Below are 24,441 nucleotides of genomic sequence, written 5' to 3'. Positions count from 1 at the left end.
TATTATCCCTTGATCCAGGATACTTATTTTTAAGAAATAGATTACATTTCAAAGAAACATACCGGCTGTTGACCTCGACGACCTTCATGCAAGTGACCATTAACCTGTGGAGCTGACCCGACCTATGGGAAGGAAGGTCATAGTAATTACGGGTCTGGGCACAGGAATAGTAAGTGCACTGTTGGGGTGAAGTAAAAGTTTTAGAAATTTGTGGGATACAAGAACAGGCAGCAATGTGTACAAAAAAATTTAATAATGCTTGGACACAAATGAGTGAATCTCTCTGCCATAGGTGCCCACTGTGAAGACTTACTGGCATAATAAGTTGTATATTGCTAAGTATTTCTCCTGTTTGGAAGATAAACACATCTACCCGAATACCAAGCATGCTGACCTGCAGGTGCTGCTGCTGTTCTTGCTGATTCAGGAGTTGCTGAATATGTTGCTCTGCCTCTCTCTTCATGTTTTCCTTCTCTTCCACGACTACAATGCAAATACATACTGTGTTAGTCAAAATATCTGTCCATGAGGCTAGCTTGCTTGCTTGCTTTATGCTATTACTTCAACCAAATGCAACTGCATTCCTTCTTTACTAGCTACTAAAGTCAACTTTCTTTACCCATTTATTAAACTCTACCAGATCCATTAACTTTTGCAATAATACTTAATTTATATTATATAAATATTTCTAATTTACATAAAAATTCAACAGCTTCTTAGTACTCCTTATGTATAATTCTACTTTATATGCTCAAACATTCAGTACACTTCCCCAACACATGCATGCATGCATGCACGCAAGCACACACACACAGGAGACAATAGAATGGGGCTCACAACCCTGAGAGAAGAAGAGAAAGAGGAGACCTGATAGCAGTGTACAGGGTGGCAAATGGAATGGAGTATTTGGACAGAGAGGACCTGTGTGTGTGGAAAGAAGTTGAGGGCGACCACGTGTAGGAGAGATGTGAAAAGTTTAGCTTCCCAAACAGAAGCACTGAGCTGTGGAAAAGGCTGGAGGAGGAGGTGGTTTGTGCAAGAAACATTAATGATTTTAAGGAAAAGTTGGATAAGAGTGGATATGGAGATGGGACAGCGCGGGCATAGCTCTCTTCCCGTATGTCACAACTAGGTAAATACACACCTGATGAGAGCTGTTGCTGAGTCTGCTGTAGCTGTGAGGAGAGAGAGGCGACCTGTTCCTGCAGGACTGCCCTCTCTTGGCTGGCTCGCTGCCGCTCCTCTGCCACACAGGCCTCAACATGGGTTTCCTTAGGTAGGGAAAGGAAAAGTGACAGGTGAATGAGTGACAAAATGCAACAAATTTAACCGTCTATGTAAAACAGAAACAGACTGCACAGCAAGGGAGTGGAGCCCTCACCATTGACAGCTTCTCTTGTCGCAGGTCCTCCAGTTGTCCCCTCAATTGGGCCACTTCCTCCTCCAGCTCTGTCACCTGAGAGAGAGGTGGAGAGAGAGGGTCAGATGGTGGCATGGCGAGTATAACATTGCCAGACGTGACATGCACAGTCGTGAACAAAAATATTGATCCACCTTTTACACTTGTGACTTGGTCGCCTCTTTCTTCTCAGCGAGTCACAAAGTAGATGGTGTTAAATTTGGATGATGAGGCCCTAAGCTGTATGAGGCTTTTAGGCTCTTTGTTGAAACATAACGCCTGATGGTCTTACAAAACTTGAAAACCTATACAGATGCCTGTACTCTTTGTTAGTTTGTAATAAATTCCTATTGTTGCATTTCTGTTTCTTCAACATTTAAAAGATGACTAAAAGACCCAATCTGGAATCTTCTTGGGGCTCTTGCAAATTACGAGGCTCTAAGCTGTAGTTTGTAAAACTTGTGCCTAAATCTAGCATTGGAAGTAGAAGAAGGGAGGGTAAGGAAGGGAAAGAGAGAGTAAGGGATAAACTGGAGAGGAAACTTGCCCATGTGAAAGGGTTATTGAATCATAATAAAGTAAGAGTAAGGTGTATCAACTTCCTTTGTCTGCAACTGTACATTGTTTCACACTGTACATCTTTTCCTCATCTCACACACACACACACACACACACACCTGTTTTTCCCAAATCACACTCTCATCAATGGTGGAGAGGCGGTCAGACTCCTCGGATGCCTCCCGGCCACCCCCCGCCCCCCCTCCTCCTGCCAACACCAGCTCCTCGTACTCTCGGATCTTCCTCTCCAGTGCTGAAAATTTGTCATCATACAGGCGCCGCTCCTCCTCGTAGTAGTCCTGCTCCTCCTGCAGCTTTAGGGTCCAGTAGTCTTCACTCTTGTCAAACTCCATGCGCAGTAACTGAAGAAGAGGGTTCCATTATTACAACAGTGACCTTAAGGCACTAACTGGAGCACGGAGGAAAGGTGAGTTACTTTTACCACACATTCTAATTCCATTTCCTATGTTTCTTTGTTGCACATTTTAGTCCAATGTAATGGCTCTACATGAGAACTCTACCCTTCCTTTGCAAAGTCCTATAAAATTTCCATTATTTTTTTACAATTTCTTTTCCCTTATTTTATCATCTTTACTTTCCTGTGCCTGCCTATTTCTCACCTCGAGATCCTGCTCCAGTTTGGTGTTCTTCTCCATGAGTGTGGCGCGGGTTTTCTCGAGGCTGTCTCGCTCCCTCACCAGGTCAACCTCCAGTCCTTGAATCTGCACCAGGATAACAGAGAAGGGAAAATTAGTGTTGAAGAAATCCACAGTGACTAGGAATACGCAGCCTCATCCTACATTTTATCTCTTCCTTCTGCATCAGAAACTACATGGATGAACACTGGTACATGGCAGTCATTGAAGGGAGCCTCATACCTCCTCCTCAAGCCTCTGCATGTCATCCTTGGCAGGTTGTGGTGATGAGGCCTCTCCATCCTGGCTCTCTTTGGCCTCTTGCTCCTTCTGCTGCTGTTCCTCCTCCCTGCTGTCCTCTGAAGGGGGTGGGGTTTGAGGGTGTGGGGCAAGGGCTTGCCTCCTCCTCTGTACCTTCTGCAGCAGTGCTCGGCACCTTTCACCCCAAGGCACTGCCTCTGACACCTCGGCCTGCTGGGGAAGGAAGATTGTTAATGGGGAGAGGAGGCAGGGAAGATATAGTTAGGAGAAAGTGGAGAGCAGCAGAGATCGTGGAGAAGGGAGAGCATTGAATTACCAAGACTAAAAACAAAGTGGTCATACTGCACATGTTTTTTTACAAAGTAATTAATTTGCAAAAAGTCTGTCATTGACCACAGAAAGTTTTGAAAGAAAAGATGTTTATATAAAATAGATACTAATTAGTTTTTTGTCACTTCATAATTGTAGGTGTCTTGTTGTAAATGTGAAACTGAATATAATGATCAGGGTATGTATTATTAGAAGGTCCTACTCCTACATAACAACAACAGCTTCATCTCATATACACAGCTGTGAGTGATGGCCAGCAATGCCCACCACTACTGTACTACCAACATTTGTCAATATAATAGCCATTCCAAACACTACAGAACCACTACCACCATCACCACCACCAAGATTGCCAAGGACAACTAGAATGCAGTCACTACACAACACTCCCACCCATCACCAACAAAAAATAATGATCGTAGTGTATCACCAGAGCTAACACTGTCACACCCTCAACGCTAACCACCACTCATATCAACTCACAACAAGTACCACCACCACCACCACCACTACCTGCACAAGACTTGCTGCTTCCTGTTGGAGTTTCAGGATCTCCAGCTTGAGTCCTGCCACCTGGCTCTCCACCCCTCTGTACCTCCCCTCCAACACCCCGGCCCTGCCCTGAGGAGGAGGTGCATGGGGAGGAAAGGAGAGATGAGAAGCAAAATGATGAGTACGAAGGTGGAGAGGTTAATGGAGAAAAAAGGAGTCTGAGGAGGGAGAAGAGATAAAAGGCATAGTATAAAAATGAGGAGAAAGATGGAGGAGTTAGCAGAGGAAAAGGAGGTGCAGAATGAGGAAGAAAAGACAATAGAGGTAGAATAAGGATAAGGGTAAAATCTGATGCTTCTTGGAGGGAAAAAAGGCAGGAGGAGGAAAAGAGACCTGAGGAGTAACAAGAATGCACTTACGTACGCACACCTGCATGTGTACTTACAGGTAAATACACACACACACACACACACACAGATGTAGCATTAATAAAGAAAAGGAGACAGTGAGATCATACTGTGTGCTGCACATGACTGGCATTAGTTGTCCCTCCACTGCACTACTTCATTCATACATGCTTTCCGTTCTATGCATTACAGTTTTTAGAGTTATTCTTATTTATGTCTGCATGACTGGTGTGGAATGGTATAGCATTGCTGGGTGCCCATACCTCATGAACACATACAATTGAATGACAAATCTCTCTTTTGTGATCTCTCACCTCCGCTGAAGGTGCCGTCCGACAATCAGCAGTGGAGGACTCAGGGTAGGCCGTGGTGGTGGTTTCTGCCCCTGAGTCCCCTCCACTAGATGGGCCGTCTCTGCAGAGGCAAAAGATAATAAATAAATGGAAATCATAAATGGAGTCATATAAGCATTTTCAGGCAGACATACAATGGTATTATTTTACCAGTCTTATTAGCTTGACTTTGTTCTTTAACATTTCAAAAAACAATATGCAATGCTTCATAATTATATGGAAACATGCATGATAAATGTGACTGATGTATTATCTGTTAAAGGTACTGCATAAACAATACAACTTGTAGGAACTTGACAAGGTCACTCTGATCACAAATGGATTAGAGGTGAAACAGCCCCCCTCACCCTCCCTTCAACAGGTGACTGATGGCCCTCACCTGGCGGAGAGAAGGTTCTGCGCCGCCACACGCTGCACCCGCTCCTGCTCCTCCCGCCGCAGGGCCATCTCCAGCTCCTCCAGCGCCACCGCCAGCTGCCCCTGTGTGTCCAGGCACCACCCACACTGTACACACACACACACGCACGCACACACACACACACACACATGCAAACAGACACACAATAAGCACATTCATGAATAATGTAGAAATAAAATGTTTGTTCAAATAAAGTAAAAGACTTCCATGAGAAAAATAAATATTTGAACTAAATGTTTCTGTGTTGTTTTGCCTTTCGCATCAAACATAAAAATAATTTAACACAGATTTATATTCACACATTTACAGGTACTTATTCATGACTAATAATTCTGTTTTATAAGTAATGACACAGCTAGGAATAAGAAACTTTTATAAACCTGAATTGATCAACCAAAGCAGTCATTCAGTAGTCCACTCAGAAATATAAATAGTGGCCAAATGTTGGTCTGAGCACTCACTCTGTCCTTGGAGAGGCTTCCCTTGACAGGTGTGGAGGTGTTGGGCGTGCTGCCTAAGCCTGGGGTGGGGCTGGGCGGGGGCGGGGCAGAGGTGTCCAGCTGGGAGGTGACCTTCCTCAGCTGCTCCTCCACCCGCACCACCTTCTTCAGCAGGTCCTCACACTCAAACTGGCAGAGGGAGGCAGCAAGGTGGAATAAAATGTGTCCTGTGGTGAAGGAGGAGGGTTAGGGAGTGATCATTGTATTACTGGGATTCTTCACTTGAGATGGCAGTGTCAACGTAGAAAGGAGGAGGTAGAAAAGATGAAAAATTTACCTTGCAGAGATTGACACTTAATATTACACTTGGATTAATAAAATAAATCATACAATCCACAGGAGAGAGGGAAGAGTGGGGGAAAGAAGGTACAAGAGATTTCCAACCTTGACCAATGCCTCTGAAACAAAGGCATGGATGGAGTCTCAACAGGCAAAGAAATGTGCAATAAGAATGTGATGGTGTGAGCAATGAAGACATGCACATGAGAGGCAGCAGTATGGATGTGAGAGCAAGGTGTTGAATGTTATGAGCATACAGAAAGGTGATCTTGTGAGGAGCTAAAACGGAGAGTAGGGAGTGGAAGGGAGGCTAACACAAGTAAGGTGGATTGACAGGACTGAGGAATACTTGAAGGAGAAAGGTGGGAAGGGGTGTGTGTGAATGTTACAAATGGGGAGTGACTGAGACAGCACTGGGGGAGAACTTGAGACTCTTCGACCATGGCCACCTCCTCAAGGGAAGCTCCTGGGGGACACAAGTCATCAGAGCTATGGATGGAAGGATAAATGAGACTTTTGGTAAGGAAGGGAATCAGGGAATCAGAGGTGGGAAAGCGAGGAAAGGAAGGGAAGGCACTAAGCAGGTCACAAAGGGGAGGAGGAAGAGGTACCCTGAGCTTACCTCCTTCTTCTCCAGTTGGTGTGTAATTTCCTCCCTTTGCTGCTGCAGGCGGTGGGACAGCTGCTGGCGCTCCTCTCTTAGCTGGTTCACCTCCTCCTCCAGCTCCTGAAACACATAGGTACATCCCCAAGGTCACAAAAATGCTCTAAAGCCTCTCTGTAGCTTCTATGTAACTTCTCACTTGTAACCTTTCTTATGTCATTCCCTCATCATTAACTCTGTGTGCATTTTCTACTCCTCGCATGTAACCTTTCTTATGTCATTCCCTCATCATTAACTCTGTGTGCATTTTCTACTCCTCGCATGTAACCTTTCTTATGTCATTCCCTCATCATTAACTCTGTGTGCATTTTCTACTCCTCACTTGTAACCGTTCTTATGTCATTCCCTCATCATTAACTCTGTGTGCATTTTCTACTCCTCGCATGTAACCTTTCTTATGTCATTCCCTCATCATTAACTCTGTGTGCATTTTCTACTCCTCGCATGTAACCTTTCTTATGTCATTCCCTCATCATTAACTCTGTGCATTTTCTACTCCTCGATGTAACCTTTCTTATGTCATTCCTCATCATTAACTCTGTGTGCATTTTCTACTCCTCGCATGTAACCTTTCTTATGTCATTCCCTCATCATTAACTCTGTGTGCATTTTCTACTCCTCACATGTAACCTTTCTTATGTCATTCCCTCATCATTAACTCTGTGTGCATTTTCTACTCCTCTCATGTAACCTTTCTTATGTCATTCCCTCATCATTAACTCTGTGTGCATTTTCTACTCCTCGCATGTAACCTTTCTTATGTCATTCCCTCATCATTAACTCTGTGTGCATTTTCTACTCCTTGCATGTAACCTTTCTTATGTCATTCCCTCATCATTAACTCTGTGTGCATTTTCTACTCCTCGCATGTAACCTTTCTTATGTCATTCCCTCATCATTAACTCTGTGTGCATTTTCTACTCCTCGCATGTAACCTTTCTTATGTCATTCCCTCATCATTAACTCTGTGTGCATTTTCTACTCCTTGCATGTAACCTTTCTTATGTCATTCCCTCATCATTAACTCTGTGTGCATTTTCTACTCCTCGCATGTAACCTTTCTTATGTCATTCCCTCATCATTAACTCTGTGTGCATTTTCTACTCCTCACATGTAACCTTTCTTATGTCATTCCCTCATCATTAACTCTGTGTGCATTTTCTACTCCTCACATGTAACCTTGCTGATGTCATTCCCTCATCATTAACTCAGTGTGCATTTCTACTCCTCATATAACCTTTCTTATGTCATTCCCTCATCATTAACTCTGTGTGCATTTTCTACTCCTCATGTAACCTTTCTTATGTCATTCCCTCATCATTAACTCTGTGCATTTTCTACTCCTCACATGTAACCTTTCTTATGTCATTCCCTCATCATTAACTCTGTGTGCATTTTCTACTCCTCACATGTAACCTTTCTTATGTCATTCCCTCATCATTAACTCTGTGTGCATTTTCTACTCCTCACATGTAACCTTTCTTATGTCATTCCCTCATCATTAACTCTGTGCATTTTCTCCTCACATGTAACCTTTCTTATGTCATTCCCTCATCATTAACTCTGTGTGCATTTTCTACTCATCACATGTAACCTTTCTTATGTCATTCACAAATCATTAACTCTGTGTGCATTTTCTACTCCTCACATGTAACCTTTCTTATGTCATTCCCTCATCATTAACTCTGTGTGCATTTTCTACTCCTCGCATGTAACCTTTCTTATGTCATTCCCTCATCATTAACTCTGTGTGCATTTTCTACTCCTCACATGTAACCTTTCTTATGTCATTCCCTCATCATTAACTCTGTGTGCATTTTCTACTCCTCACATGTAACCTTTCTTATGTCATTCCCTCATCATTAACTCTGTGTGCATTTTCTACTCCTCGCATGTAACCTTTCTTATGTCATTCCCTCATCATTAACTCTGTGTGCATTTTCTACTCCTCACATGTAACCTTTCTTATGTCATTCCCTCATTGTTACCTCTGTGTGCATTTTCTATCCACAACTATCTGTTCACACTCTAATGCCTCCATGTAGATTCTGTGTAACTCCTCACTCGTAACTTTTTCTGCGTCATTTTCCCCCTGCACTGAAACACACAAAGGACACAGCAACCTCTCATGACATAACTCTAGATAGCCTGCCGCCTGCTCATCACATTCCTCCCATCCCTTTCCCATACCATACCTAACTATCTGTCCCATGTTCCCTTCCTCGTCCCCTTTACCAATCACCCGTCTGTCATCCCTTCCATTCTTACTTTCCCTATCCTTTTCCCTGACCCCCTATCTCTGTCTGCCCCTTTCACCCTCCCATTCTGTCCCCTCACACTATGGCTGAACATCATCCCTGCCTCCACCCTTCTCCTTCATTTTCACTCCCCATTCACATTCTTCCATCTGCTCCTTGAACCACTATCCCTGTCTGCCCCTCCTATCCTCTGTCCCCACACACTGTCCCTGCATGTCATCCCTCCTTCCTCCTTTCCTCCCTTTTCACTCTTCATTCCTGCCTGTTGCCCCCTTTTCCCATCTCCTTCCCTTATCATACTCAACTATCCCTCCCATATTCCCTTCCCTTTCCCTTTTACCAATCGCCTATGTCTGTCACTCCCTCCATTCCCCTTCCCGTGTCATGTCACCTCCCTCTCCTCCTTTCCCTTCCTTTTCACTCCTATTCTTAACTGTTACCCTCATTTTCCCATTTCCTTTCCCAACCATACCTCTTATCCTCCCTGTTCCCCTTCCTCTGCCATGTCATTTCCCTCTCCTTTCCCTTCCTTTTTACTCCCTATTCTTAACTGTTGCCCTCCTTTCCCATCTTCCCATCCCCTTCCCCTACCATACCTTCCCCTTCGCCTTTACCTTTCGCTCTTCCTTCCCCTGCCATGACATCCCTTCCTCCTCCCTTCCCTTTCCTTTTCACCCCCCATTCCTGCCTGCTGCCCTCATCTTCCCAACTCCTTCTCCTACCATACCTAACTATCCCTACCTTCCTCTTCCCCTTTACCAATCACCCGTCTGTCATCGCTTCCATATTTCCTTCCCCTTTCCTTTTCACTCCCCATTCCTGCCTGTTGCCCCATCTTCCCATCTCCTTCCTCTACCATACCTAACTATCCCTCCCTTCCTCTTCCCCTTGTCTGTCACCCCATTAGTCTTTCCTTCCCCTTTCCTCCCTTCCCTTCCTTCTCACTCCCCATTCCCGCCTGTTGCCCCATCTTCCCATCTCCTTCTTCTACCATACCAAACTATCCCTCCCTTAACCAATCACCCCTGTCTGTTGCCCCCTCCATTCCCCTTCCCCTCGACCCACCTCCCGTGTAGCCAGGGCGATGGGGTGGTCCCTGGTGGTGATGGGTGTCAGGGTGTCGTGCTTGTATTCCTCCCGCATGCTGTCCTTCACCCGCTCAAACACCTGAGGAAATGTTTCTGATTAGATGACGCGCTATTAACCCGGTAGCTGCGCGGATCATGTTTCTTAAAGGCCCCTCTAACCGAGAACAATAAGAAAAAATCATCACTCATGCAAACCATTTCATAATATATATCAACGCACTTGTGATCAGTTTATGCATCATCTATTTTTTGGGGGCTTATATCATGGTAAAAATTTGGCCTGTCGCTGGTACATGGTAAAGCCACAAATTTGGCCTGTCACTGCTACCGGGTTAAGTGGTTCCGATGTTGATTAGTGTTTATTTTTTAAGGTTCTGATGATTTTTGAAGAGGTGAGTCTTATGCTGGGATCTATAGCTAATGACTGGGTTTGATAAGCTGTCTTGCTCTTCGTAGTTAAGCCTCTTACTGTCAATATTAGTTGTGTGACTCGCCAAACCAACACTGCCTCTTTATTTTACACTATGGATGAGTATTTTGCTGAAACATACGGTTGAAATGTAACTAAAGATGTGGTGCTTTTACTGTGTTACCTCTGCATTTTTTTCATCTACAACTTTCTGTTAACGCTCTAATGCCTTCACGTAGCTTTTGACTCTTCACTCGTAACCTATCCTGCGTCATTTCCCCCTGCACTGAAACACACAAAGGTCGCAGCAACCTCTCATTACATAACTCTAGAGGTCCTGTTGCCTGATCATCACATTCCTCTTCTCCTGCTCCCTTACCCCCTATCCCTGTCTGCTTCTTCTCTCTTTCCATCCTCTGTCCCCACACATTATGCCAGCACATCATCCTTCCCTCCACCCTTCCCCTTCCTTTTCACTCCCCATTCACATTCTTCCCTCTGCTCCTTGAACCACTATCCCTGTTTGCCCCTTCCATCCTCCCCACCTGTCCCCACACATAATGCCTGTACATCATTCTTCCCTCCACCTTTACCCTTCCTTTTCACTCTCCATTCACATTTTTCCTTCTGCTCCTTGAACCACTTGATTGTACACAGATATCAAAGTACTGTCTGTCTTGTTGCTTCCCTCACTCATTTCCTTGTAGTGTCTAGGCAGAGGAAGAGCTGGTGTGTGCCTACCTTCTTCAGCTCCCTGTTGACACGACGATACACAACACCAGACTCCCCACCGTCCCCGTCGCCCCTCACCACCCCCTCGCCACACTCCTGCGGGGACACACAGATGGTAAGGTGCAGAAAAAGTGATAAAATAGTGCAAGACAATCTGATGAAGTGAAGAAGTGCATTGCAAAATAAGTAGTGAAAGATAATTTACTGCATGGTAGAAAAATGTCCCTGAACTTGACATTAACAAAAAAGACTGCCCATTCTTGATTCCAGGAGGTTAATTAGAGGAGCATAACAAAGACCAGACAGAGAAAGTACTTGGACTGTGTAATGAGACTTGGTGACTAAATCCAAATAAAAGAAAGGCTTAAAGGAGGTAAATTAGAGAAGCATAAAAAATACTAAATAGAAAATGCTTGAGCTGTATAATGAGACCTGCCGACTACATACAAATAAAAGCAAAAGAGAGACAGAGTACAATGCTACCCTGTGACTTATTACACCTTAGAATCCTTAGATCAGTCTTTTGGAGCAACTTATTGAATTTTACTTTATGGGAAGAATATGATGAAGTCTTTTACATTCTCTTGCTTATATTTGTTTTAACATTCCACAGTTTTGTTTTATACTCTTATCGTTTTGCTTATAGTGTGTTTTTATATGTTTTTGTTACATAGACTTGTTTTGTTTTTTGTTTGATATAGTTTTAACATTCTATAGTCTGTGCCTTTAGTTCATGAGTATTTTTTTATTCATTTGCTGAGCCCTTTAATCTGTCTCACTAATAGAACAAACAAACATACATACATTCTGGTCAGGGTCATGGTGTGGTGCCTTGACGGGTGAATCCTCCGCAGCAGACGAGATGAAATCCGGCTGGGCAGAGGGCACGGGGGAGCCCTTCAGGAGGCTACTCATGCTGGTGTCGAAAAAGGACTCATCATATGCTGTGGGGAGAAGAAGGAGGAGGAGTAGAGATTAGCCTAAGTCTGTGCCTGTGACTGATTGTTTTATGGTAATATGTGCTGTTTGGAAAGGAAGGAGGAAGTGAGATTAGCCTACACCTGTTTCTGTTTGATTGGCTTAACCCTTTCCTTGGTAAGTGCTCGCAACGAGTCTATCCCCCCAGGCGCGCTCGGGCACCCCAGCGGGGGAAGGGGATCTGTTTTAACCGCTGTATCTCAAAAACTATTCATTACAGCTACAAAACAAAAAACCATTGGAAAGAGAAGGCCAAGATCTATAAGATTCGGTTATGTAAGCCTCTCCTGCAAATGCACAGGCACGTTCAGGGGGTGTTGCCTGTGAAGACGTACATTTATGCATGCGCGACGGTCAGCCGTAAGGCAACTGCTTAGTTGATCTCTTGATGATGGGGTGCTGGCAGGGCAGTATTGCCAACTGCAAAATTTACAACTATTTGGTCAAAATAACAGTCATGTGATAGGTGAAGCTATGCAAAAATGCTGTATATTGGACAACAACATCCACCAGTTGCTCGTCTGTAGATTTTCCACGCTTTTCCGCGCTAGGCTGATATGATTTTCCACCAAATTTTGTGGAAAACCCACTAAATTGGCAATGCTGTGGGGTGAGAAAAGTGTTGGAACACTCTCATACACGGGAAATTTGAGTGTGACTGGAGCTCACAGCGAGCGTTTAGCACCATCGGCAAGTTATGCTAGTGCTTGCTGCAAGCATTTAGCAAGGAAAGGGTTAAGGGAATGTGTGTTGTTAGGAAGAGAATGAGGAGGTGAGATAAGCCTGACCCTGTACTTATTTGATTGGTTTAGGGCAATGCAAGGTGTGAGGAAGGGAATAAGGAACAGAGATTAACCTGAACCTGTACCTGTTTGATTGGTTTATGGGAATGTGTGCTGTGAGGAACGGAAGGAGGAGAAGAGATTAACCTGCACCTGTACTGTGCTTGTTAAGGGAATGTATGCTGTAGGGAACCATTCAACTCATCAATAACCATCACAATAAACATCAGTAAACCATCAATTTATCAACCATTCACCACCATTTAACTCATCAATAAACATCAGTAAACCATCAATTCATCAACCACTCACCACCATTCAAGTCATCAATAACCATCACTATAACCATCAATTCATCAACCATTCACCACCATTCAGCCCATCAATAACCATCACTACAAACATCAACAAACCATCAACTTATCAACCATTCACTACTACTTAACTCGTCAATACCCATCACTACAAACATCAACAATCAGTTCATCAACCATTCATGACCATTCAAGTCATCAATAACCACCACTATAAACATCAATTCATCAACCATTCACCACCATTCAGCTCATCACTAACCACCACTATAAACATCAACAATCAATTCATCATTCATTCACCACCATTCAACTCATCAATAAACCATCACTTCATCAACCATTCACCACTATTCAAGCCATCAATTAACAGGTTCCTCTTGTCACTCACATCCCACATCGACATAGTGCACGTTGGGGCCCTTGCTGCACCGCCTCACTTTGCTGCCTCGGGGACTCTCCTCCTCACAGCTGTCCTCACCCCCAGACCCGCCACCACTGCTGCTGCCGCGACGCTTCACTGGCGCCGGCAAACCCACGGGCGGGTCCATGTAGTCCCCGAGGCACGACCCGTCCAGGCTGTAGGTCTCCTTGTCGCTGTGAAGGAAAGGAAGTGACGATGTGTTTCAAAAATGTTTTCTTAGGCAGTTCAATCCAAGGAGTAAGAACAGAAGTAGTAGTAATAGCAGTAGTAGTAATAGTAATGGTAGAGGAGAGAATCAAAACACTTCTCCTCCCAAAATTGAGCTCTCTTTTGGCCACTCTTCTGAAGTCTTTTTAATGGGGGCAGTGTTTAGAATGCTTTTTTTTCTCATTATTATTTTTTTTGCCCTTGAGCTGCTTCCTTTACTGTAAAAAAAAAGTAGTAGTAGTAGTAGTAATGAAAGTAAAAGTAGTGGTAGGTAGCAGTAATAGTAGTAGAGGTAGTAAAAGTAGCAGAATCATATATCATCATCATCTGTTTAACGTCAGGTTTTCCCATAATTAGACAGTAGATGATATGCTTCCAACCACTTCTGTCCATTGCTTCAGCCTCTCAAAGGGACAGAAGTGATTAGAAACATAGCAGAAGCAGTAATAATGGTGGCAGTATTAGAATAATCAGCAAAGTGAAAACTAATCCTACTCTCTACTGGCGACATTTCAATCTTTCAACGCTGTTCCCAAAGAAGTGATGGAGGATAGAGTAACCATGACCCCCTGCCAAATTTCCCTCCACTCTTTACCTGGCACGGGCGGAGGGGAGGCGGAGCGGCAGGGAGTCCAGCTGGGAGAGGAGCTCGTCGTTACTGTCCCGCAGCTGCTGGTTTTCTGCCACCACGCGCTGCAGCTGCTCCACAACCTGCTGGTACTGCTCCTCCCTCGGCCCCTCACACTCATACTTGGCCATCTGGGGGAGAAATGTAAAAGTAGTTGTAGTAGTAATATTAGTAGTAGAAGTAGTAGTAAAGTTAGCAGTATTAGGAGTAGCATTATTATCATTATTATTATTTTTATTTGTAGTAGTGGTAGTAGTAGTAGTATAGAAGTAGAAACAGAAGTCATATTAGTAGTGGTAGTAGTAGAGGTGATAGTAGTATAAGTGGTAGTAGTGGTGGTGATTCTGCTCTTCTGGTAATGGTTCACTATATTCAAAATTGGTCAACAAAGAATCATTCAAAAGTCCCAATCAGTGAAACATGCAAGAAAGAAGAAAGAAAACAAAGATCAAAAACTAACTTAATTCTACTCTTCTGGTAATGGTTCACTATATTCAAAAGTGGTCAACAAAGAACCATCCCAAACTCCCAAACAGAGAAACAAAAACGAAAGAAGAAAGACGAAAAGGAACCGAAGAACGAGAACTCCATCTTGAGAAAACAGGATGCGTGGGACAGAGCACCATTTCAAGGAGAGCACCAGCCTCCCTATTTGTCTGTAGAGTTAGCAGTACCTTGGTCTTCAGGGTGTTGAGTTCTGTCAGTTGCCTCTCCATCTGTACGAGCTGCTTCTCTGCCTCCTTTAGCTTCCCACTCAACTCAAGGTTCTCCGATTCCAGTCGCTTCATGTCCTACGGGAGGGAGGTAAGAAGGGTTAACTGGGAGGTGATGGAGTGAGAAGTCTGAGAGAGGCTGTGGTGAGGGAAGAGAGCAAGGATGTAGATGTTGGTGAGTACTGTAGGTGAGGTTGCAGGAGGGTAAGTACGGTTAACTTGGAGGTGATGGAGTGAGTGGTCTGAAAGAGTCTGTGGTGAGAGAGAGAGCGAGGATGTAGATGTTGGTAAGCGAGTCCTGTGGGTGAGGTTTCAGGGTAAGGGCAAAAGTGAGGAGGTAAGGAGTGTGAGTGAGGTCGTGGGGAGGAACGGAGGGTTAGTTAGGGGATAATGGAGTGAGTGGTCTGAGAGAGTCTGTGGCGAGGGGAGAGAGCAAGGATGTAGATGTTGGTAAGCAAGTCTTGTTGGTGAGGTTTCAGGTTAAGGGCAAAAGTGAGGAGGTAAGGAGTGTGAGTGAGGTTGTGGGGAGGTACGGAGGGTTAGTTAGGGGATAATGGAGTGAGTGGTCTGAGAGTCTGTTGCGAGGGGAGAGAGCAAGGATGTAGAAATTGGTGAGTGTGTGCTGTGGGTGAGGTTTCAGGGTAAGGGCAAAAGTGAGGAGGTAAGGAGTGTGAGTGAGGTTGTGGGGAGGTACGGAGGGTTAGTTAGGGGATAATGGAGTGAGTGGTCTGAGAGTCTGTTGCGAGGGGAGAGAGCAAGGATGTAGAAGTTGGTGAGTGTGTGCTGTGGGTGAGGTTTCAGGGTAAGGGCAAAAGTGAGGAGGTAAGGAGTGTGAGTGAGGTTGTGGGGAGGCACGGAGGGTTAGTTAGGGGATAAGGGAATGGGAGTGGTGTGGGAGAGGTTTGTGGGGTGAGAGCAAGTGTGTGGATATAAGGAGTGCGATGTAGTGTGTTGCAATCTAGGTACTCATTCGCTGCATAACTATTCTCACACCATCCACAAACCACACTCCACCTTCAACAAACTTATACATTCTCTCCACAACCCCAACCATAAAACACACTAGTCTCATGCATCCTCAACTACAACATAACAACCTTCATAAAACTACTTATTTACCTCACAACCATACACCATTCACAAACCACACTCCACCTTCAACAAACTTATACATTCTCTCCACAACCCCAACCATTAAACACACTAGACTCATGCATCCTCAACTACAACATAACAACCTTCATAAAACTACTTATTTACCTCACAACCATACACCATTCACAAACCACACTCCACCTTCAACAAACTTATACATTCTCTCCACAACCCCAACCATAAAACACACTAGTCTCATGCATCCTCAACTACAACATAACAACCTTCATAAAACTACTTATTTACCTCACAACCATACACCATTCACAAACCACACTCCACTTTCAATGATCATATACATTCTCTCCACAACCCCAACCATACAACACACTATAATTTCATGCATCCTCAACTACAACATAACAATACACTTTCATAAAACTGCTCTACCTCATAACCATACACCATTCACAAACCACACTCCACCTTCACCAATCATATACATTCTCTCCACAACAACAGCCATACAACACACTAAACACACTCCCGTACATCCTATCCTCAGCTACAACCCCAAAAATACACCCTTGTAAAACCATCACTTTCACCTTACAACCATGCACCACACCATCCACATACCACACTCCACCTTCAGCAATCTTATACATCTTACCCACAATCACAGCGATACAATACACCAGGGCTACTCAACCATTATGAGCAAAGGTCCAGTTAGACAAGTACAAATGTATGCAGAGATCCGATTAAATATTGTAGCTGGACCCCAGCTCCAGGAGTAGCAAAATATAATTTTACATTATGAAAGTCCTAGCGATGGATTCTTGCAAGTGTATTTCCTTGACTGATTGTAGGGCCTACAGTCAGGCAAGGAAATATACTTGCAAAAATCTATCACTACCAGGACCATGTAAATCAGTTATATTTTTCTACTGCTGGAACTTGGGGTCCAGTTACAACACTCATAAGGTCTGGATTCGGACCGCGGGCCGCCAGTTGAGTAGCCCTGCAATACACTATACACACTCTCCTACATCCTATCCTCAACTACAACCCAAAAAATACGCCTCGTAAAATCATCTCTTTCACCTTACAACCATACAACACACCATCCACATACCACACTCCACCTTCAGCAATCTTACACATCTTACCCACAATCACAGCCATACAATACACTAAACACACTCTCCTACATCCTATCCTCAGCTACAACCCCAAAATACACCCTCATAAAGCCTTCTCTTTCACCTTAACCATACAACACACCTCTTTCTACAACCTCACACATCTTATCCACAAGCACAACCATACAACACACTCTCATACAACCTATCCACAACCCTAACCATTCACAAACCATCCATCCACACTCTCACACATTCATCCACCTCACAAGACCACAACCACACCCACGTACAGCGGTGAGGGAGGCAAGAGCGGCCTTCAGTCTCGAGTCCTCCTCCTGCAGGTGTGAGGTGTGCGCCTGCAGCTCCTTGGCCGCCGCTGACACCTGTTCCCTTGCAGCCTCTCGCTCCCCGACCACCGCCTCCTGGAGCTCCCTCACCTGCTCCCGGTACTGCCTCTCCAGTTCCCTGTGTTGACGAGAGGTGAGGAAGGTGAGGTACTGAGAGGGGACAACAGGTGAGTGAAAAGGGAGATGATGAAAGGGAATAAAAACAGAGAAATGATAAGGAAGTGAAGATAAATGACAAGAAGGAAGAAAAAGAGAAATGATAAAAGGGAATTGAAAAAAGAAATGACAACAAGGAAGTGAAAAGAGAAATGACAACTGGGAAAGTGAAAAAATGAGAACAGGGAAGCAAAAAGAAATAAAGTGAAAATGACAACAAGGAAAGTGAAAAAATGAGAACAGGGAAGCAAAAAGAAATGAAGTGAAAAATGACAACAAGGAAAGTGAAGAGATATGACAAAAGGGGAGTGAAGAGAAATGAAAAGAGGAAGTGAGGAGAAATGTAAAAAAAGGGAAGTGAAAAGAAATAACAAGAGGGAACTGGAAAGAGAGATGATAAAAGGGTGTGGAGGAAGAGTATATGTGGTGCTGAAGAATGAAGGGGGGGGGGGTTAAAGAGGAAGAGAAGAGGTGGAGGAGGGTGGAGGGAAGATTAGGGTGGAATGAAGGAGGAGATTACTTATGGCAACAATACAGGAGGATATAGGAGGCCTTCATATGTCCTCCCCAAGAAAAATAATGACTTTAAATGCCCTTGAAAATTAATAGAATGGTTAGCGGTGAATGAAAGTGAAAAGAGAAATGACAAGAGGGAAACAAAAACAAAAAAAAAAAAAAAAAAAAAAAAAAATACAAGTGAAAAGAGAAGTTAAATCAGGAAAGTGGAAGGAGAAAGGATAAACAGGGAGGAGAAAAGATTAAAGATAACAAGGAAGTGCAAAGAGAAAGGATAAACAGGGAAAAGAAAAGAGAAAAGATACATATGGCAAGGCACAGGAGGCCGTCAGATGTCCTTGCAAAAACACAGCATGACTTTAAATGCCCTTGAAAATTAACAATGATTTTTAATGCCCCAGTAAATAAACAATGAATGCCCTTCTCAACAGACAAAATTACTTTATATACAAAATGACTTTTAAATGTCCCTGTAAACAAATGATATCTTTATAATTTAGCCTTTGTAAATAAACAGTATGACTTCAAATGTCCTTGCTGATAAATAGAACTTTGAATTTTAATGTAAACTATCTCTCTCAACTAACTCACTCACTCTCTCAACTAACTATCTCTCTCAACTAACTCACTCACTCTCTCAACTAACTCTCAACTCACTCACTCTCTCACTAACTATCTCTTAATTAACTATCAAACTATCTCATCGAACTATCTAACTAACTCTCTAAACTAACTATCTAACTACTCTTTCAATTAACTAGCTATCTAACTACTCTCTCAATTAACTAACTCTCTCAACTAACAAGCTAATCCTTGCTGATAAATAGAACTTTGAATTTTAATGTAAACTATCAACTCACTCTCTCAATTAACTCACTCACTCTCTCAACTAACTCACTCACTCTCTCAACTAACTCTCAGCTCACTCACTCTCTCACTAACTATCTCTCAATTAACTATCTAACTAACTCTCTCAGCTATCTAACTACTCTCTCAATTAACTAACTCTCAACAAGCTAATCCATCTCTCTCTCTGGAACTCACTGCAGGTGGTGGTGCGAGGCTGCCTCCATGCGGGCGTTGTGGTCGTCAAGGTCCTGGGCCAGCAGTGCCACCCGCTGGTTCGCCTCCCCAAGGTCTTGCTTCAGCTTGTCCCGCTCACCCCGCGCCGCCTCTACGCTCACCCTGGAACGGAGATACGCGCGGATGATAGGTGTCAGTTTTGAGTGGATGCTGATTGTTGTGTAGAAAGGATAAATAGGGAAAAGAAAAGAGAGAAGATAACAAGGAAGTGAAGAGAGAAAGGATAAATAGGGAAGAGAAAGAAAAGATAACAAGAAAGTGAAAAGAGAAAGGATAAACAGGGAAGAGAAAAAGAAGATAACAAGGAGGTGAAGAGAGAAAGGATAAACAGGGAAGAGAAAAAGAAGATAACAAGAAAGTGAAAATAGAAAGGATAAACAGGGAAGAGAAAAGATTAAAGATAACAAGAAAGTGAAAAGAGAAAGGATAAACAGGGAAGAGAAAAGATTAAAGATAACAAGGAAGTGAAAAGAGAAAGGATAAACAGGGAAGAGAAAAGATTAAAGATAACAAGGAAGTGAAGAGAGAAAGGATAAACAGGGAAGAGAAAGAAAAGATAACAAGAGAGTGAAAAGAGAAAGGATAAACAGGGAAGAGAAAAGATTAAAGATAACAAGGAAGTGAAGAGACAAAGGATAAACAGGGAAGAGAAAAGATTAAAGATAACAAGGAAGTGAAAAGAGAAAGGATAAACAGGGAAGAGAAAAGATTAAAGATAACAAGAAAGTGAAGAGAAAGGATAAACAGGGAAGAGAAAAGATTAAAGATAACAAGGAAGTGAAGAGAGAAAGGATAAACAGGGAAGAGAAAAGATTAAAGATAACAAGGAAGTGAAGAGAGAAAGGATAAACAGGGAAAAGATTAAAGATAACAAGAAAGTGAAAAGAGAAAGGACATCCAGGGAAGAGAAAAGATTAAAGATAACAAGGAAGTGAAGAGAGAAAGGATAAACAGGGAAGAGAAAAGATTAAAGATAACAAGGAAGTGAAAAGAGAAAGGATAAACAGGGAAGAGAAAAGATTAAAGATAACAAGGAAGTGAAGAGAGAAAGGATAAACAGGGAAGAGAAAAGATTAAAGATAACAAGGAAGTGAAGAGAGAAAGGATAAACAGGGAAGAGAAAAGATTAAAGATAACAAGGAAGTGAAGAGAGAAAGGATAAACAGGGAAGAGAAAAGATTAAAGATAACAAGGAAGTGAAAAGAGAAAGGATAAACAGGGAAGAGAAAAGATTAAAGATAACAAGGAAGTGAAGAGAGAAAGGATAAACAGGGAAGAGAAAAGATTAAAGATAATAAGAAAGTGAAAAGAGAAAGGATAAACAGGGAAGAGAAAAGATTAAAGATAACAAGAAAGTGAAAAGAGAAAGGATAAACAGGGAAGAGAAAAGATTAAAGATAACAAGGATGTGAAGAGAGAAAGGATAAACAGGGAAGAGAAAAGATTAAAGATAACAAGGAAGTGAAGAGAGAAAGGATAAACAGGGAAGAGAAAAGATTAAAGATAACAAGAAAGTGAAAAGAGAAAGGATAAACAGGGAAGAGAAAAGATTAAAGATAACAAGGATGTGAAAAGAGAAAGGATAAACAGGGAAGAGAAAAGATTAAAGATAACAAGGATGTGAAGAGAGAAAGGATAAACAGGGAAGAGAAAAGATTAAAGATAACAAGAAAGTGAAAAGAGAAAGGATAAACAGGGAAGAGAAAAGATTAAAGATAACAAGAAAGTGAAAAGAGAAAGGATAAACAGGGAAGAGAAAAGATTAAAGATAACAAGGATGTGAAAAGAGAAAGGACATCCTGGGAAGAGAAAAGATTAAAGATAACAAGAAAGTGAAAAGAGAAAGGAAAAACAGGGAAGAGAAAAGATTAAAGATAACAAGAAAGTGAAAAGAGAAAGGAAAAACAGGGAAGAGAAAAGATTAAAGATAACAAGAAAGTGAAAAGAGAAAGGAAAAACAGGGAAGAGAAAAGATTAAAGATAACAAGAACGTGAAAAGAGAAAGGATAAACAGGGAAGAGAAAAGATTAAAGATAACAAGAAAGTGAAAAGAGAAAGGATAAACAGGGAAGTGAAGAGAGAAAGGATAAACAGGGAAGAGAAAAAGAAGATAACAAGAAAGTGAAAAGAGAAAGGATAAACAGGGAAGAGAAAAGATTAAAGATAACAAGAAAGTGAAAAGAGAAAGGATAAACAGGGAAGAGAAAAGATTAAAGATAACAAGGATGTGAAGAGAGAAAGGACATCCAGGGAAGAGAAAAGATACATATGGCAAGGTACAGGAGGCCTTCAACCTAAACACCCTACAGGAGCAAACTGTTGATTTTATGTACACAGAGTTACCCTTTGCATTTTATATAGTGTACAAATTTCCTAATTACTTATAGTGCTGGGCCTTTATTCTAATTAAGGGTTCCACTCACTTGACTCTACGCACGTTTAGTTTGTCTCCATGTCTACGTCTGTGCGCCAACCACTCAGCCCAAACTACAAAAACCTGGAACCGAGCACTGGAACTCAAACCCGTCTGCTTGAACTACTCTGCGTCTGCGTCTGCGTGTGTACGAGCACTAATGAACTCCCTCGCCCACACCTGTCCTGACTCGATTACGGCTCTCAGTGCGTCCCTCAAGCTACACACACCTGTCCAAACTCTTGTGCACACTATAATACTTACCTAAACACACACACACACACACACACCTCCCTTCCCCCTCCCACACACATTATATACACATCCTTCCCCCGCCCCGCCCTCCCCCAACACGTCTGTTCCTAAACCCACTCACCTGAGGAACTTAATCTCGTGCAGGTAGGTGAGGAGTGCCATCTGCAGCAGCGTCACCCTCCCCCCGCCGCTCTCCTCCGGCACCTGGCACTCCGACTCCAGCGCCGCCGCCAGGTCCTGCAAACACAGGCTCTCGTGCGGGCGGTGAGGGAAGGACAACTCTCGTAGCAGACTAGTGCCGTTGGTGATGTTGAGTCCCTCCCACGCCTCCAGCAGGGCATCCACGCGGGTATACCTGAAGGAGGGAGAGATTGGTTACGTGGGTTTTGGTGTTTATGACGATGTGAGTGTTCGTGTGGCATATTATTAAAGGTGGGAAGATTAGTTTAGAGGGCTATATCTTTTTCTTCTTCCTCCTCCTCTTCTTTTTTTCTACTTCTTTCTCTTCCTCCTCCTCCTCCTCCTCCTCCTCCTTTTCTTTTTTTTTCTTTTTCCTTCTCTTCTTTTTTTCTTTTTTTTCCTCCTTTTCTTTTCTTCTTCTTTTTCCTCCTCCTAACTTCTTTTTTCTTCTTCCTCCTCCTTTTATTTTTTTCTTCTTTCTCCTCCTCCTCCTTTTATTTTTTCTTCTTTTTCTTCTTCCTCCATCTCCTTTTATTTTTCTCCTCCTCCTCCTCCTCATCATCATCATCATCAACAACAGCATATCCTAGCATTATACTGGTTAATTTCACGTTTTCCTTACACTCAAACAGTTTCCATTATATATCTTTTCTGTTTAGTATCTTCGCCTCCATTCTCCTCTTCCTCCCCCTCCTTTTCATATTTATTATTTCTTCCTATTCGTCTTCATCATCGTCTTCCCACACTACATTGGTTCGTTTCATACTTTCCATACACTTGCATAGTTTTCAGAGGGTATCTTTTATATTGAGCAGCTTCGCCTCCATTCTTTCCCCATCCTCGACATCATCATCCCCATTGCTAACATGTGGGTTGTAGGGACGTGATGCAGTGATTTTATCTGATGCAATTTTTCTTTTACGTAGCTCCTCCTCCTCCTCCTCCTCCTCCTCCTCCTCCTCTTCCTGCTCCACCTTATCATCATCTATACTATCAGCATCTTTACTAATATCAACATCAGTACAAAGACACCTATGACAAAACTTGATTATGTTTGTAGGCCTATTCGGTTTAATACTTTCTTTTTCTATTTTTTATTGGGGGGGGGAGGGGGGAGGGGGGGCATTGTGAAACCTTTCAATATCTAGGTTTTGCTTTTTGGGCTGTCTCAATAATAAAAAAAATAGCAATAAAGATAACAATAAAAATAGCAACGAAAACAAGTCTGCCTCAACAGCAACAAAAACAACATAAATCTGTCTCAACACCACCACAACCACCACCACCAACAACAACAACAATATTCTTACATCAACACAACGCTAACGGAAGACATGCGACATTCAGGAGTAATTAGCGTCATTACCTCATTAAGAACAGGTGAACGAGGTCTGAGAAAGGAGGAAGGAGGAGGGAAGGGGGAGAGGCGATAAAGGGGAGGGAGGGGGAGAATAGGGAGATAAGGGGAGGAGGGAGGGAGGGAAGGAGATGAGGGAGGGGGAGAGACGAAGTAATAGGAAGGGAGGAGGGAGATAGGTGAGGGAGACGAAGAAGGGAGGGGAAGGAGGAAGGGTGATGAAAGAAGAGGGAGGGGGAGTGATGGAGGAGGAGAGAGAGAGGGGGAGGGAAGGGGTGATTAAGAGAGAGGAAGATGGAGAGGAAGGATGAGCGATGGGCGTGAGGAGTTAAGGAGAGAAAACCTTTCATTTCCTCCTCTTCCTCCTCCTCCTCCGTCAGTTCGCGTCGCTGCGCCACCTCGTTCATACCTCATCCACCTCCACACATCACTACAACAGGCACCCACAAGACAGCGTTTGAAGAGTCCTTGGTCGTATGATAAGACATTTCGCCACCCAAGAACACATATTTGACAAGGCTTTCGAAGGAGTTGTGAGCATTTCCAGTAGTAGTTTTATGACCCTGGTGGTAGTTTGACCCTTCTTTTGTACCGTGAATCTGAAGAAACACTCATTAGAACCCGACTAACCCCCTCTCTGGCGTTTAGAATTAGCTGATGTGAGAAGGGAAAGTGGCTTGTAATACCGACCCATTAAGAATCTATGGCATTCGCTTTTTTTGTGTTCACCATCTCGTCCATAAAAAAAAGTGAATTGAAGACACAAAGCAAAAAATCTATCATACTTGGGTTTTAGTTCACCAAAAAAAGAACGAAAGAAAGTGAAGCCTGTGTAAAAGTCATATCAAAGGAATGAACTAGAATTTGAAGAAGATACACATGAAAATAACTTACTAGACGAGAAGAGCCCAAGTTTTAATAGAGAAATACAGTGGCGATTAAACGATCTGCACACAGGAAAACGTTAGATGATAAATGTTAAAAGTAAATGTTGAATGTTAAGAAAATAAATGTGTTAAATGTTAGATAAATTAGGAATATCATCGAGAAGCAACATAAAGA

The 24,441-nt window shown here is 42.9% G+C and overlaps 1 protein-coding gene across 11 annotated transcripts in view; it reads right to left on the bottom strand.

Annotated features, from left to right (window-relative positions):
- LOC127005609 (ninein-like protein) overlaps window positions 1-24,441 on the bottom strand; it is a 175,462-nt gene that overhangs the window by 5,395 nt on the left and 145,626 nt on the right. For 7 of the 11 annotated variants that reach the window (XM_050874568.1, XM_050874571.1, XM_050874569.1 and 4 more), the window contains 21 exons: window positions 21,964-22,197; window positions 19,136-19,276; window positions 17,363-17,537; window positions 14,791-14,907; window positions 14,084-14,247; window positions 13,249-13,454; window positions 11,588-11,727; window positions 10,793-10,879; window positions 9,620-9,721; window positions 6,255-6,359; window positions 5,315-5,482; window positions 4,815-4,939; window positions 4,397-4,496; window positions 3,697-3,804; window positions 2,836-3,066; window positions 2,578-2,679; window positions 2,077-2,319; window positions 1,382-1,456; window positions 1,145-1,271; window positions 395-483; window positions 63-122 (listed from right to left, as the gene is read on the bottom strand). In XM_050874568.1, the coding sequence (XP_050730525.1) occupies window positions 63-122; window positions 395-483; window positions 1,145-1,271; window positions 1,382-1,456; window positions 2,077-2,319; window positions 2,578-2,679; window positions 2,836-3,066; window positions 3,697-3,804; window positions 4,397-4,496; window positions 4,815-4,939; window positions 5,315-5,482; window positions 6,255-6,359; window positions 9,620-9,721; window positions 10,793-10,879; window positions 11,588-11,727; window positions 13,249-13,454; window positions 14,084-14,247; window positions 14,791-14,907; window positions 17,363-17,537; window positions 19,136-19,276; window positions 21,964-22,197 (2,899 nt within the window). The remainder of the gene's footprint in view (window positions 1-62; window positions 123-394; window positions 484-1,144; window positions 1,272-1,381; window positions 1,457-2,076; window positions 2,320-2,577; window positions 2,680-2,835; window positions 3,067-3,696; window positions 3,805-4,396; window positions 4,497-4,814; window positions 4,940-5,314; window positions 5,483-6,254; window positions 6,360-9,619; window positions 9,722-10,792; window positions 10,880-11,587; window positions 11,728-13,248; window positions 13,455-14,083; window positions 14,248-14,790; window positions 14,908-17,362; window positions 17,538-19,135; window positions 19,277-21,963; window positions 22,198-24,441) is intronic. The other 4 variants (XM_050874573.1, XM_050874574.1, XM_050874575.1 and 1 more) reach the window with 4 other exon arrangements.

The sequence above is a fragment of the Eriocheir sinensis genome, chromosome 30 (genome assembly GCF_024679095.1).
Source record: "Eriocheir sinensis breed Jianghai 21 chromosome 30, ASM2467909v1, whole genome shotgun sequence".
NCBI classification, from domain to species: domain Eukaryota; kingdom Metazoa; phylum Arthropoda; class Malacostraca; order Decapoda; family Varunidae; genus Eriocheir; species Eriocheir sinensis.
This window is presented reverse-complemented; position numbering and strand designations above follow the sequence as displayed.